The sequence below is a fragment of the Pieris brassicae genome, chromosome 5 (genome assembly GCF_905147105.1).
Source record: "Pieris brassicae chromosome 5, ilPieBrab1.1, whole genome shotgun sequence".
NCBI lineage: Eukaryota > Metazoa > Arthropoda > Insecta > Lepidoptera > Pieridae > Pieris > Pieris brassicae.
In genome coordinates, this window is record NC_059669.1 from 4557470 (window position 1) to 4574590 (window position 17121).

Sequence of the window (17121 nt, forward strand, 5' to 3'; positions counted from 1 at the left end):
AGTAATAATAATTATTTTATATTCGTTATGGATCCTAGACTTTGTTTGTTGACTTTGTTAGTTACCACATTGCCACGATCTGTTTAATTATTTCTAGAATATGTACGTGCCTTATACACATACATGCCAGTCAATTAATAGAAATAATTTAAATTTTCGTAAAATATGCCGAATATATTTATAATCTATTTCATTCTAATTTGAATTAAAACAGGTGAACTGAGTAAATTAATTTACGAAAAAGTGATTGCCGTTTTTTTTTTTAATTTCGAGCTCCGTTGAACACAGCTGTTTCTACAAAGACAAACCTTGGACATTTAATGATATTCATTGTACAATTACACACTGTGAAGATAATTTAAAGGAAATCGGATTAAAACGTGATTTGGATCACACCATATCACAATAATTATACAGTAGATAAAACATTTAAAGACAAGTTTTAGTGCTGAAACGTGTGTGTATATTTTTATAATTTAATGTATAGATACATTATAAAATTGAACATTTTAATTATTATTAAGAATAATTTAAGGAAAACACTTTTTAACGGATTGAAGCTATGTATTATAAGTTTATGATAATACATAGCATAATAAAAGATAATACTAAGAAAAATTAACTTTATAAAATTCTACCAAACAATGTCGCAAGTAGTCCTAATATTCTCGAAATAATAGTGATTACGTGCACGTGTTAAAGTGGTACAATTCTGATAAATTTAGACAGTAATTCTCTTGAAAAAGATCATTACAAACCTTTTATCCGTTTTACATTCCATATTCCTTGTACATACATTAACTTCAAGGAGATTTTTAATTTGCCTTAATAAAACGGAATTTGATGATATTTTTTATAACTCGATAATTGTTATAGAGTCAATTAAGATTTGTAAAAACACATATTTTATATATAAATATAAAACCTTGTATTGATAGTTGCAAAACAGATTATCATTAAAAAATGCCCTTGTGCAAGGCGTACATTTATACGCTCTTGAAACCTGTGATTTCATTCGTACTTAAGACAAAGGTAAGATCCACTCTATACAAAAAGATTTTTCATAATAACTGTTATTATTTCTATTATATTTTCTGTTATATACGCAAGGAGGGGATCATCTACTTATTTTCCTTTTGAGCAAATCTGCCTTATGACCAAGTGAACGGTTGGGAGCTTTAACCCAACACTTCAGTAACTTTTCATACAAATATTTATTGCATTAACATTATACTTTTTCAATAGACTGTCTATCTGTATCCTTCGTAAACCGTAAGCAATTTACCGCAATAAATCCTTACAGACGAAAATGCTCACGGCATAATATTATCAGGATGCATTTTCTCGAGTCGTTGACCGCAAATCGCAGACCTGTTGTGGTTCATTTGCAAATGAGATAACAGGTTACCTACATACGATATAAATATAAAAATATCTGGTGTGTTTAAAAGTACACAGTTACTGCCAAGTAGCCCAGGGAAAGTTTTGTCATTTCAAATGAACCCAAAAAAAAATTAATTATAATTCACTCTCGCACAATATCCAAAGATTATTATTACTGCATTTTAACACAAACAATGTCTATAATATTTAGTTCAAATATCATAATTATGAATTTTAACGTCAGAATAATATGGCTGGGTTTTAAAGCAGATGTTAAAGCATCGTTTTTGGATGTGTTTTACGGTTCTGTAATTTAATCAAGTCTTACTACAAATACATAATTTTTAAATGTGTCACCTAAGTATGTACTAGTTATAGAAATGATACGGCAGTTAATCTTTACACAGCGCCGTTAAAATTACACCTTTTAGCTTCGGTCTTCGATTTCCCATTTCTTTGAGTTAGATTATTATATGTGCAGTTACGTGATTAATTTTGTATATGACATTTCGACCGACAACATTTTTGCGTGTACTGGAAATATTTAACTAATCTTAAAAATACTCTAGAAATCAAATAAACTTCGTTGAGAACTTTCCTTTCCTTGAATCGAAATAACAAAACCTATCGAAGGAGTATTAGGAAATAAAATTACTCTAATATATGGTTCTATGTCCATTTGATAAATCAATGTGATACAGGGAGTATATGCCATATCGATAACTACAATACCATGGTTTCTGCTGTTTTCCAAAGCACTGAGCCTTTTGTCCGTAACATATACTATGCCATATATTAAGTCGTTTCCGAAACGATTTCTTTACATTGTTTTTATTTCACTATATCCTTTCAATTTGTATCGATCCAATAACGTCTAAGACATCAAGGACAAGTCTGATGCTCCTCATAAATGTCCTGTTGTGGCTTTACGACCACCGACGATATTAGTAGGTATTTGGTGGTGAAGATTTTTAACTAAACCTGTGGCCTACATTTTCAAAGACAGCTTACATTTTACGCTACATCTATTCAAGCGAGATTTTTGCGAATTCTCAATGTTGTAGTCTCATAGTAGTCTATACTTTTAAATGGAAAAAATGTGAATACATCATTTCAGTCTTCAGTATTTAGGTCAAATGTATACTCCTAAACTATTATAGATTCTAATTTCGAAATTCGTTAAACTTCATTTAGTCTTTTGCAAAAAAAGTATATAACTGGTGTCTTCAAGTTTGTTTTCATTGACAATCAGTATGTGATTTTTATGCAGATAGTAATATCTATTGGTTATTAACATATTATTTTATAATTAAGTTGTACCTGATATTTTAATTTGATATCTTACTTCCTGCTTCACGGCATAAACACCTGCATATAAATCTAGATTACTGGAACGAATTAAATGCATACGCCTACGCATTTATATGTTCTTTATCATTCTATATTAAGAAGCCAGGCTGGCTTAGAATGACTCCCGTATGTCAGTAAGCCTAAAATAAGCCCTACTGAGAGTCGTCTACTAAATTACCTGTAATACTGGAATATTGATTATTATTAAACTATATCTATAGAATATATAGAAAAAATAATGAATTTTTCATTATTATATACCTAGTCCATGATGTAGTCAAGTACAAATATTAATTTGTTAAAAATGCTAATTCTAACATGTTTCTGTTCTGTAATGTCTTCTAACTTCAGATAAAATCAATTCATGTGTTAGCGATTAACATCCATTTTGAGATATTTGTTTGTATATGTGAATAAATGCTGTTTTAAAACCAGTATTGTAGTAGGTAAAGTTAGCGTATAATTATTGTTATATTATATATTATTTAATATATAATTTAATATTTATTAGTGAGACGGCATCATTGATATTTTGTATGAAGCCCATTCGGCCACGAAGCAGACTTATTTCTGCCTTTGTTTTATCGATAGTATAATTACTTTTCTGTATCTGATATACGTTGAATTTACTCACACGATTTTCCATCACTTTGCACGTATGGAAGAAAATCTATTGATGCTCCACGACGAATGTGTTCGTGTCACAGGATAGAGAATACGCCTTACAAAGCTATCATTATTCAAGTGCTCGGCTATCGTGATATGGTATAGTAATCTATTGTAATGTATAGTAACTGCGCTCTGTGTTGTACCAAATAGTGCACTGAATTTTAAAGATGTTTTTCATTATCGTAGCAGACACAAGCACCGCATGCAATTATGATTCTTAGCAACTTGAAAACGTAGACGTATGGGAGGGGTGACATCCCCGCACATGTGCACTGAAATAGGTTTTTTATTCTGACTGTCGAGACATGAAAAATAAGAATTCACGTAAAAGAAACTTCTGTCTCATCATCATATCCGTCAGATTTCCTTTAAACGAAGCCGAGTGTTCACAAGCTAAGTCAAAGCCTAAGTAATTTTGGAGATCAACGTGTACAGACAAAATAAAACATTTTTTGTATTCAATTACTCATTCTTGTCAGTTATGTCAATTCATTGTATTGATGGCATTTTGATCGATTCGTGTAAAATGTAATTTATGATATAACTTATGAGCTTTGAAGATCGGACACATAGACATTCGTGGGACCTTCGGGTTTAGTAAATGCTATATGATTGTACAATACAAAACATTCTCGTAATTATACGATTGCGCTGGAGCGTTTCGCACGGTGTTGGTAACCTCCAAGGTCGACGGTAATCAATGGTGCCTATTAAGAGGGAACACGAGGTATGAGAAAACTTGAAAAAATATATATGCCTAGGCGACACGTAGTTCCCAAAAATCGGTAAAACTCTTATTTGAAATAGAGTTTTTTGAACTTTGTTTAGAGAGTCTATTTATTTTGTTTAGATTTCAATGAGTATAGAAAAATCCGGTCGTCTTAATGGATTACGCTAGACATATTTTATAAATGCATGCAAAAACTAATCATCTTTAATAATTAGATTTTAACGCGCTAGTTAAGAAGATATAACACCGTCTTCGTATACAACATAATTCGCTTCATTTCAATGGAACTATAGCAACATAAAGCTATACAAATAAAAGAAATGCGCCTTAGGACTGATTCATCGTTACAAATCAATCCTAATTTCCTTCAGGTATGTGGAAATATACTAAAAATATACGTCAAGACATCCGTATTGTATGGCGTGGTCAGAAACTTTGACATATGATGTAATTTGAAGATGTAATCATCCTTATTGGGTCCTAACTACGCGCTTACAAATTTACATTATTTTCTGAGACAATTCTACAGAATAGGTTTAAACACGACACTCTAGAAACAAAGCCAACAGCAAACTAAAGTTTAATCAAGGATCTTGGTGCAGTTTAATGGCCCATAAGTTGATACCGTTTGCTCGGCAGGAAGTTTTAATCAAGCTGTTCAAACATTTAGTTATCAATGGAGCATAAGTGGAATGGAAAGCGAACTGAACGTGACTACGACGCTGCGGTTCGGCCCCGTTGGGGCAATATGTAACGGTGACTTACCGTGACACTTAAATATACGTATGGCATACTTCTACATTTGAAAACGATTGGCTTGCATCTTGTAATTATTTATCGTGTAATCTTTGTCAATCAATATATCTTTAATTGATATATTATATAAGAAAAAGTATAAGCCCAAAAGAGTCATTGTAACAGTACCCTTAACACAAAGTTAACGACAGTTTCGCCATGTATTCGTTTAGGTTAATATGACAGCTCGATTCGATATGATATGACGGATCGATTTTCCATACTATTGTCTAGTTTACTAAAGTACTTTTGCTAAATGTATGTTCGTGTTTCTGTTTATTTCTAATAAATTGCTCGTCTTTTCCATATAGAATTTGTTGTTCATTTTAAGTATTGTTCGTGATAAAGTTGTATGATTTAATGCTTCGTACTTCTCTTTAAATAAAACTTATAATTAACCTCTTAATGATAATAATTTATTATTAGACTCCTGGATGTAGTTAGGTCAAACGATCGCTGACCATTTTAATCTTCACTTCCGGGCGTGTGTTTCGCTCATTCTTATACCTAACGTTCGAGCATTAAATTAAATCGCTGCACGTATAATACAATGAACATTAAACTATTAAGGAAACGCTGTGAATATTCAAAAAGTTTCCTACAGAATAAAATTAATTAAAAGTGAAATAATTAGAGTGTGGGAGGCCGTTACAGCGGCGCTACTAACAAGGACCTTTCGACCTGTTTTACTCCGACATCCATTCAACCTACAAACTTTTCTATTTAAAGCTATTCATCTTGTTTTATTTTTGTTTTCCACGTATATTGTCTTTGAAAGTAAACGATACAAGTGCTATACAAATCATACGATAATACATATTCAAATTTCGAACGTCAAAATAAGATATTACAACACGTCAAATCGAGAGTTGCCAAATGGGATTTCAACATATTATACATACAGGCTAGTAACAAACGTCACTGATGATAATTGACTATACAACAATGAAGTAATGCTATTACAGTGATAAATGTGTGTATCAAGTAATATTTCGTTAGACTTGAGCGGTTATTCACATCAAGATGACAAACACGTCATTTTAAGCGGTGAATCCCATCGAGTGATAATATGAGGATATTATTAAACTGATGAATTTTACACAAACAATTTTTTTACTTACTTTTGCGTTATCTTCATGCTCTGATTTAATTAAATACGTCTCGTTTTAGTTGTACAAGCAAACGTGCTATTTGTTTCTAAACAAGGGTAATTTTAACCCCCATACATTATGTAAACGTGAACAATTTTTTTTTTTTTTTTTTTAATTAAACCTACAACATCAAAAAATCCAGTCCCCTTGCAAGCCACAGAATCCTATCCGATGATGAGGACAATGGCGAAATTTTATTCAAAATACAGATTTTAATTAATTTTATGGAAATGTTAGAGAACGAACTAAACCTTAAGTTTAGTTCGATTACGAATTTCCGCCTGGTTCCTTTGTGATCTCTTCTTTAAGTTACTTAGAAATCAATTCCTATGCTTTAAGAGAGCTAAGAAAACGCCTATGTTTTCCAACAAGTTATATAAGTTAAAGGCAATTTAGTGGAAATAATCTTATAAAAATAATATCGATTTTCTTCTCGAATTTTAAATTCCATCTAACGGAATTACGTCGAGTTACCAATTACCCCATATATGTGGAATATGTGTTATTTTTAAGCGTAGGTGTTTCACCGTCTATTTCAATTACGTTTTTTAATTGTTTTAAACTGATTTCCAGCATTGCGTTGTTTAGATTCACACATATTAAGTAAAACATTGCACATAGCTACAAACTTCACGTTCCTAGTAGTAATTAAACTACGTCATGGCGATAACAATGAAACAAATCTTTGAAACTGTACCTTGCACGTGCCGTATACGGTGATAAACTAAAATATAGTAGGTAATGTCAACGACACAGTTATATAACATGAAGTAATATTTTATATGACATTTTTATAGTCCCTTTGTAATATTGAGTTTTTAACCTACCATACGCGTACATATGACACGAAGTTGAAAGCATTTTTTAACTGGTAAAGCATTTTTTAACTGGTACCCACGGGGTATCGTTAATAGGACATATAAAACTTTAATATGTTTTTATTCTAATAATCAAAAGTACGATGACTGTAAATATAACAATACCTATTTACGCCTGGCAACTCTAACGTTGCGAATGGCTGCGAGCAAGCCAGAGAATTATTAACACTTCCTTTAAAATTACGTAAAATTCATTTTAAAAATATTAGTTGCACTAATATGAGCAAATTAATTGTACAAAAATGTATTACTGGTAATGGTATCGGTAATTGCACCGGATATTTATAAGGCAACCAATCGCTAACCCATTGGGTATTTCCTCAAAATTGTTTATTAATATTTATAACATTAATTACATTAAAAAAAGTAACTGAGAAATCAAGATTTTTAGTACTATAATTATTTTTATATTACAATTTTACTTGAATATTTAATACACGGAACTACGCCCTTCATCTAACATCGATTCTGACATTAGAATTTTAAGAAACTAAGTACTTGGCGGTTAGGAACTAAAACAAGGCAAATATAGAGAGTTTTATATAAATGTATGGTTAATTGGACTATGTTTGTTTATAAATAATAAATAACCAAATATAGGGATAAAGCAGAACATAGACACGGAAACTGCCATGCAATTACATAAATAAATCTGTTTTTTTCCGAATCTCTTTACGTCGCTTTCATAATAAACTTTGAATACATTGCTAACACAAGGCTATGTTCCTGTTTATTCACTAACAAAAATATTACTACCTAGGAAAAACAGGTGTTTAGAAAGACAATGGACACGTGCAGTTTGGACTACGAATATCGCATACAATTTTGTGCAAATACAGACCGATCCTTCAGTTCACCAATCACCATATAAATCTTACACCCCCTGAAATCAGCATACACTTTATATAGTAATAATAACAATTCAATAGCTTATGAATTCAGCTATTGACTACGCAGACGCGAGGAAACAAAATTACCTTGATAAAACAATCGAATGTTTTTCCGCGCCGTATCAAACATTTATCTAAAACGTCGGATATGGAAAATGAGATGGAATCCGTTAGGTATCATTGTTCTCATCTCGACGCGCTGGCTCGTGACTTCATTTGAATGCGTTTGTTGTCTCTCTTAATTCCAGTCATAATCGTTTTATACAGCTGAATCTGTGCTCTGGTTTAAAACATTCGCGTTTCATTAATCCCATTACGATCTTGCGGAAGCCGTACAAAAATCCCAAATGTATTACTAGATGCCGCCGATCGAACACAATAAAAAACATCAATTTGTGATCGTGGATTTATATAAAGTTATGTTGCAACTAATTTATATTGTCAGCCGCCAATGTTATGTATATATTTTAATTAATAAATGTGTTGATGTTCCTGTAACTGTTATAGTATTTTTTACACCACAGTCAATCTAATGGCTACTTGGTTGATGTAAGTTAAATAATACTTCATTAATTTTGGGGCACACAGCGTTATTCTTATAAGAACTGTATGATATTTTCTAAAAGACGAAGAACAATCTTGACAGTGACAAGCTAATGTACTAAAGTCAATAACAATGATCTGCCATATTAGTTTTCCTCAAACACTAAAATTTCTTTGGTCAAAACTTCTTATTTAACCGCGACTTAAAGTATGATTTCACTAGCTTTCTTGTATATTTAAAATCGTTTATGTTTTGTTACCTTACGACGTAATGATATTGAAATATATTTTATGACATCTAAATTTACCAGCTATAAATAAATGCCCGATTAGCTAACGACTGCATTAAGCTTACTTAACGTCTTAGTAATTGTTAACACGTAATGAACAACATTATTCGGTAAATATAGGGGCAACTCTAGTGTAATTACCATAATCAGCACGTGTCTAGGAAGATGAAGGTGGAAGTCCTCATCTTTCATAATTACGTGAGGGGAGATACGGAAATTGCCATCCGCTATTATCTAGTATTCGCTCGTAAATATTTACATTTAGCTATATTATCATCTTTTGTTTCAGATTTTAACCCGGGACGTTCATTGAAACTTAACGGATTATATTCAGCCTATATAAAACGTAAGTAGTATCTTATTGTAAAGAGGTTCCTAATTCATATTTGTATTATGTCTCATTACTCGAATTGGAAAGGACCAGACAGGGTCTGATTATGTGGTCCTGGAATATGGGAGCGTTTTGGGTATATTATAGTAACTTGCTTATGCTTTCGTTAAAAGAGAATAATGATCTTGAAGTTATCACGAAGATTCTGACTGTCATAGTTTTATAAATTCTTAATAATGCATTTCGTAGCCAGTTATAGATGTTTGACAAAATTACTTATTTTATGTTCTCACATCTATGTTTTCAATCTTCATTATTATAAAATATAAATACATTATTTTAAAACAGGTGGATTTGTGAGCTCAGATAAAAATAGAAAAATTCAGGGCCTAAAAGAATAGCCAATAGAATGTTAGTATATGTCTAGTAAAAAAACGTGAACAACATAATAACAGTTTTGTAGTAATAAATGTGTAATACAATTATGCCATTTGAAAATTCTACAGTTTGATAAAAGTTTTAGCTATTATTAACATTCGTTTATCATATGTTTTTTTTTAAACAAGCGCTAAAAATCGCGTACATTTTTGAATATTTAAAATCGAAGAGCTTCCCGTAATCTGTTATTTCTAAAAGCGATACTGATCCCGTCGTCTTTGTATGGAAGTTCCTTGGGATCGCGCGTTCCAAAACCACAATATCGTTGTCTCTATAGAAACCGTCACTAGAGTAGAGTACCGTCACTGTATTCTACAAGCTGATAGGAAGCATTAAATAAACGGAACCTCTCGAGATGCTACTGATCTTAAGCTAAATAAATGTATTTGTTTCGAATTTCATAAATTTTAGATCGACCCGTTACTCTGGTCATTGCATAAATTAACGGTTCACACTACATATGTAATGAATGCAACACACTGGTATAGTTAAATAATATGTATGTATTTGCATGATAATTTTAACTAGGGCAGAGAATTAAAACCACTGTGATGTGTTAGGTACACATAGCGAACATAAGGGTATGAAATATACCCTTATATTTAACTTAACTCCAGCGCTGGTATCTATTAAGAATAATTGTGATCACAACTTGTTGAGTTTTTGCGAATTTTTGATTACAAAGTACCAACAGAATTTCTGCACTGGCTATGCGCATACGTATATTTATATATATGTGTCTTCTGCGGATAATTCCAACACCACAATATCTAGCTTTCGTATTCGACTAGGGCAATGTGGAATTAGTGTCTACAATGTTAATAATTATGCATCATTGTTTAATTATTGTGGTGATTCTCTGATAATTTTGTTTGACTCCATTTCATGGTTTACCTACCATTAAACTTAAAGTAGTTGTATATGGTGCTTACCAAACAGAATGATCAAATCAAAAAGATACAAAAAACGTACCGAAAGATTTCGTAGAAAGTTAGAGAAAGTTCATCTTTTTATGATTAAATATTTATGTAAATTATATTGGACAATATTTTTATATATTCAATAGAAAATTATTCCTCACATATATATTTTGGATTAAAAGTAGTTCTTGTCATACAGTTCGTTCATTCAGTCTTAAACTTCTTAAATCCCAAATTGGAATGAAATCGGAATCTCATACAAATACGCACTGTAGATATGTAAAATACCCTGTTTTAAAAAAAGATATAATACCACTAATTTATTTTAAATATATGTGTGCCCAAAATACGATATCAAATACGATTCTCAATCAGCATAAAATCTCTCTATTATGGTAAATTATATACGGGAACCACTTTTATCTTTTAAGGTAACTTTGATTAAATAAAATACAATTTTGAATGTACCGCTAGTAAATTTAAAGCTTTTATATTTGTAACTCAGTAGGTTAGTGCTCTAGCAATCTCAATAGCTACAAGTCATCGACGTATACGGACGTGTCTAAGGACATGTTCAGTATGGAACTAACACCGTAATAAAATCAGTCAAGTTTCTATCTCTGTTTTATCTAGTTACATAGCTATAGTTTGGAACCGTACATTTAAGATATAAGTATATGATTCATATCTATACTTAAAAAAAAGTCTTAAGTAGCTAATATTTATTTTATTCTTCAAAACTCTAAAGCCGTACCTGTCAAAGTAGAATAGACATACAAAATATCGTGTATTGTTCAAAACCTTATCTATACAAAAATGCATAATCATCTGATAAGTAGTAAAGCCGGAAGGGCTTTGCAATTTATTAGGCAGGATAAACAAATATAATTTCATATTTTCTATATGCATCTAACAACGATAAGGTTAAGGATAATGTTCTAAAATCCAATTAAATTTATTCAAATATCTACTCTGATATAACTCGTTTGGATGTGCCTAAGGACGAATAGAGAAAGTAGTTATTACAGAAGATTTTAAGGCTTTCACCTGACTTCGACCTCAAGTTGACTTTGCTCATCATGATAGTGATGCTAATTTAAAGCTCAATACTGGTAATGCATAAATAAAATATTGTATCAAAAGCATAATATGTGGTAAGGATAACCGTGTCAAAGTTCTACTTTGCAGTGTGCGTGCCTCACTTGATCTATTGATCTACACTTGAAACAAGTATTTCGAAAATGTGTCGGATTTATTTCTTGCCATGCTTAAAACGGGAGAAGAATTTGTTATAGGTGATAAAGATTTAGAACTATGATATAATCTAATTTTTTGCCAAACTAGCACAGATAGTTTGAAAATTAAATACCTTTATCGGCAGGCTAATATTACGAAACAAGTGATAAATAAAATGTAGGCTAACGACGAGGTCAAAGATAAAGCGAACATTATCGAAGCCATCCCAATAAAAACAAAAGTAGTAAGACAAGTTCATCAACTACTTGGCCGATCATGTTGAGGATCCGTTTGCAATGACCTCGTATTTAAATATAGGAAACCACACCGAAGAAAAACCCGATTCTGCACCTGTTTACAACTAATCAGCTTACACTTTCATCCATCGAATTAAAAATGTTGAGACATAACTAGGTCAACTTTTTATTATGTATCAGTGTCTGATTACAAATGAACCATTCGCTCTGAACCAATAATCCTTCCTGATTCACATTTAAAACTGATATTATATTTTTCGGATTAACTTATAAGTTGTAATTTAGGATACATTAACATGAATATATATCATGTTTATCAATTTATAGATTTAACAAATTCTGCTGTTTAAAAGCAAGAACGTTTTTTTTTGCATTTATTGTATTAGTAATATAGTTAGATTTTTTATTAGAAACATTAAATGCATTACGGTACAGTAATGTATTAATACAATAATTCTGCTGTACTGCGCGGAGGTCGTTGGCCGACAAAGTCAAAAATAACAAGCAAAGTTAACTGCGCGATTCTGAACGCAGAAACCGTGCAAAAAGTCGTCGAACCGACTGATGCTGACGCGATCCTACTCTTCGCAGTATTAAAGCATATTTAAATATAAGTTTTTTCTTTGGTTAAAAATATAATGTCATCTATCTGGTTTATTCATTGTTAAAAAAATCTCTAAAAGTGTCTATTAGTCATTTAGGGCAAACTCTGGTTCGACCCCAAGTTGATAAAGTTATATTCGAACGGAACTGTCCTAAGTTTATAAATTTACTCTACACTATTAAGTAAAAACAATGTTACTAGAAAATATTAAATATATTTTAAAGGTAATTTAGATGTAAGAAGCTGTATGCCGAATCTAACGAGCATCAATTTGTACCGTACTTCATTCAAGATGTGAAAGGTCTGTAACGTCTATAAGGGCAGCGTGGCGACATTTTGTCTGTATACTCTTTATACTGCTTCTCCCCCCCGCCCCGCACCTCTATAGTCGAGCACCGTTATTGAATTCTAATATAGGTTGTCTGGTACTGAACTGCTTATTAAAGTGGTTTAAGTATCGCTACGAGTTACGATGCATAATAAATTTCGAAAATTAGCGTTGATGCTCGTAGTTTTTGCTTTGCCTTTAATTTTAAGTTTAAAATAAACAGACCTTATCGATTTTTCTATCATGAACCTTACTGGGAATCGGCGCTTACTTCAATCAATAATAAATTCGAGTTTTGGTTCTCTCTGGCTCAAAAATATTTAATATTTAAAAAAATCTGATTGTGTGTTTTTATCATTTCAGGTTGTGCTCATAATGCTGCGGTCAAATGAAAGTGTCAGATAGTGGACCCATCGCAACGCAGCATGGGTGCAAATATGGGCAAAAATTCGAGCCTGCTCGACGCGCTGCCATCCGCGCAAGGCACTTTACACGTGGTTATGCTCGGACTTGACTCCGCGGGAAAAACTACCGCCCTATACAGACTCAAATTCGATCAATATCTGAACACAGTCCCCACAATTGGCTTTAACTGCGAGAAAGTTAAAGGAACCATTGGAAAGTCAAAGGGTGTCAACTTTCTTGTGTGGGATGTCGGTGGTCAGGAAAAACTGCGGCCTCTGTGGAAATCTTATACGAGGTGCACAGACGGTATAATATTTGTTTTAGATTCAGTAGATGTAGAGCGAATGGAGGAAGCTAAAATGGAACTTATACGAACCGCAAAGTCTCCAGATAACACGGGTGTGCCAATACTTGTATTAGCCAATAAGCAGGATTTGCCAGGGGCAAAGGAACCACGAGAGCTGGAGAAACTGTTAGGACTTCATGAATTAGTTTCCTCCCCTCACGGATCGAGAGATGCACACTCATGGCACGTCCAGCCAGCTTGCGCTATAACTGGAGAAGGTCTACACGAAGGATTGGACGCGTTATATGAAATGATACTCAAGAGGAGAAAACTTGCGAAATTACAAAAAAAGCGGGTTAGATAAACTACTTGTACAGCAAAGGCTATATGGTTAAAGTTTATCAATATATTGAACGAATAAGCATTTCATACCAACGTGGTATGAATACGCTAACCATGTCCACGGTAGGAACACCAAATATTGTTTTTACTATAGATGTGTAACGTCTTATGAAAATATTCCATCATAATGTTGCTCAAGTTATATTGAACATTTTGAAGGAAACGAATATTTTGATAAATTAATATAGAAACTAGTCATTTTCTTTTGAAAATAGCTAGATAGGACATGAGGAAGCTCATGAGGTTTAATTTAATTTTGTGTCATGATTGTAGGACTGATTATGTAATCCCCAAATACAAGCTAACTAGATAAGAAAAGGTGTTAGTTAATTTGGCTCACAAAATTGTGTGGGACCATTAATAACAGACTAAAATAATTTTTAATAATATAAAAACCAATAATATTAGTCAAGGATTTAGATATAGCAAGTTGAGTTAGATGGCTTTTGCGATAAATGTTTCGTTGTGTTGCGATTAAATAATGTGAATGATTTCTATGCAGCATAGAGGACAAGATCTTCGAAACAAAATGTGCGCCTAATTTATGCAGATCAATCACATTAATTTGTTTACAGATTTTTAGAAAGATGCATTGTAGTTAATGTTATAAAAAAAATATTGTTATTTATCTGTGTTATAAATCCTCAAAGGCTTATTTGTTGACCTGATCCGTCTTATTATTAATTCACTTAACGTTAAACGACTTATCTCGGTAATGTGTACCGAAATCGTTTTCTTCGAACTTTCTCCAACTCAGCTTTGATCCAAAAATATTACTTTTAAGATTTGTTTCTAATCTTTGGGCTTTATTGTAAGAGCTTTGGATGTTTTTTCTGTAACTCTTGTACATAAGGTGTACATATAGTTAGGAGCGTGTGAATTTTTATTACTAAACCTCTGATTGTTCTTGCATTATTTCACAACACTAATCATTTGAATATGTGAATTAAGTAAGTATTTATTTACTCTTAGAGCTATTAGGAGATATTAAGATTTATTATATTTAATAACGCTTCTACTATAATTTGTTGTAAGTCCCATGTAAATATGTAAATTCCGTAACCTGTAGTTATTCGTCAATACCAAGAAACCAAACATTTGTAAGTGTAGGTCATATTATATTTTGTTAAAAAGATTATTTTATTGACACTTGATGCATTATTATTGTATTGTTCGTACATTTAATGTTCTGTATACATATGGATTCCCTTAATAAAGTCTGTTTTTATTATTAGGATTTTATTTTATTATTCGCATGGATATTCTAAAATACTGTCTGAAAACAAATAATGTCCAAATATATTTACTCTTTCAAATACTTTGTTTAATAAATTACCTACTATTACGTATTATGCCACAAGTTCAAATATATGTTAGAAAATTCATAAATAATATTTTCCCAAATGCCTAATAAATAGTTTGAACAGTGTCAGTACATACTTGAGATTATCTACTTAAGCGTTGGAGATATTTAGCTGGATCTTCATTCTCAGTCCAGTCAGTAAAAAGCGCCAAATACTCTATTTCATCAGCAGTCAAGGACTCATGTTTCTTAAGATCACCCAAGTTCGAGCTGACTTTACTTCGTAAACAATTATTATGAACTCTTTTCTCTCGAATTACTTTTTGAGAACTTGAAGTTTTAGGACATCCAAAATCATGAGCACGAATTAATTGTGTTTCCAATCGGTTGAAAAGTCGTAGCTCTTTAGACGCTCTTTTAGCTTTTACCATTTTCTGGTTTTCCATCTGTTGATATTTTGACATAGCTCGACGTACTGTTTCACTGTGTATATTATCCAATCGATATGAGTAATCTACAAAAAAACTTTCAAGATGTTTAGCCACCGACACTATACCCATGTTCATTGGTTTATCTAAGAGAACTTTCTCGAAACAAAACTCTAAATGTAGCCGTAGTTTCAAGACGTCTAACGTACCAACGGAATCGTAAAACATTCCAAATAATATTCTATAAAACTTTGTTTTTAAGTGTGAACACTTTGCTTCATAAAACTGTAAATTTGTCTCAAACGTCTTCACCGAATTTAAGATAGACACACTATCTTGTTCAATAATATCTTTAAGACTTTGTAGGTTGTCTTTTAAATTTTGTATATATGGCGTTAAATGCGTTACATGCGTAAAATAATGTAATTGTTGATTCTCCATTGTATCGAAAACTCGTACTAGATCTTGAGGATAAGTGAAGTACAGTACAGGTTTTATTGGCTGCCCGAAACAAATACTACGTAATTTTGCAAATATTATCGCAAATGTATCTTCATCGTGGGACTCACCATAGTCAAAACCTTTAGCTTCAATTTCTACCGATCTGGCAAACTCTCTATTATTTAAACGCCATGTTGGAGGAGATAAGTAGTATAAAAATCTGCCATACTTTTGTTGCTGACTATATTGATAATCTAAACTTATTATACGAGACTTAATGCTGAACATTTCATTAGCTAAATTATATAGTTCATTTATTTTTGAGTCAACGTTTTGCTCTAGTTGTTCCCATTTTGTTAAAAGAGACATGGAATTGCGATAATCTTCGGATATATATGTGTCGAAATAATTCACCTGGCTTAAAACTCGTCGTGTACTCAGATCGTAAATATGTTCCTCATTCCTTTTATTGATATTAATATTTAAAATGCAATCTTTCTTGTAAGCAATCTCATGTTGTCTTCTTATATAATCATCATAAAAAAGTTTCAAGGATTTGAAGACAGGGTCTTTAAAATTTAAAGGACGACCATTAGCACATTTGTAGAAATATGTATCTGTATCTGTTATGGTTTTTATTTTCACAAATGATTCAATATGGGATAAGTTTTCTAAATTCCGGCTATAAATTTTCTGTTTATCATATATACTGATTGCAGTACGTTTCTTAAATCGTATACTGTCTTGCTTTTTCATAAATAATTTAAAAGGTAATAAAACATTTGTTCGTTTTAATTTACGCACGGGCATTATTTCTTCTTTTGGTATATTCAATTTACTAGGATTTTTATTGGCGAATAATGTAACGGGACATCTTATTGTTTTTTCGTGCTTTAATGTGTCTAAAACTTCATATTTATATTGCAGCGGCCTTTTTACTTCTTTGGCCACGGAAGAACGATATTTAGCCTTCATATTCCACAATCTTTGTAACAAAATACAACAATTAAAATCAGTATTATTTAAAAAAAACTACATTGAATAAAAAGCCATCGTGTTTTTA

General features: G+C 31.8%; 2 protein-coding genes across 2 annotated transcripts in view; one reads left to right on the forward strand and one right to left on the reverse strand.

Annotated features, from left to right (window-relative positions):
- Nucleotides 1-15117, forward strand: part of LOC123709573 (ADP-ribosylation factor-like protein 4C) — a 39122-nt gene extending 24005 nt beyond the window's left edge. The window contains exons 2-3 of the mRNA XM_045660985.1: nucleotides 8969-9025; nucleotides 13157-15117. Of these exons, the coding sequence (XP_045516941.1) occupies nucleotides 13219-13848 (630 nt within the window). The 5' untranslated portion in view covers nucleotides 8969-9025; nucleotides 13157-13218 and the 3' untranslated portion in view covers nucleotides 13849-15117. The remainder of the gene's footprint in view (nucleotides 1-8968; nucleotides 9026-13156) is intronic.
- Nucleotides 15118-15173: 56 nt separating this feature from the next.
- Nucleotides 15174-17117, reverse strand: LOC123709572. Its single transcript, XM_045660984.1, has one exon. It carries the CDS (start codon nucleotides 17031-17033, stop codon nucleotides 15333-15335), a length of 1701 nt encoding a protein of 566 aa, XP_045516940.1. The 5' UTR covers nucleotides 17034-17117; the 3' UTR covers nucleotides 15174-15332.
- Nucleotides 17118-17121: the final 4 nt, after the last annotated feature.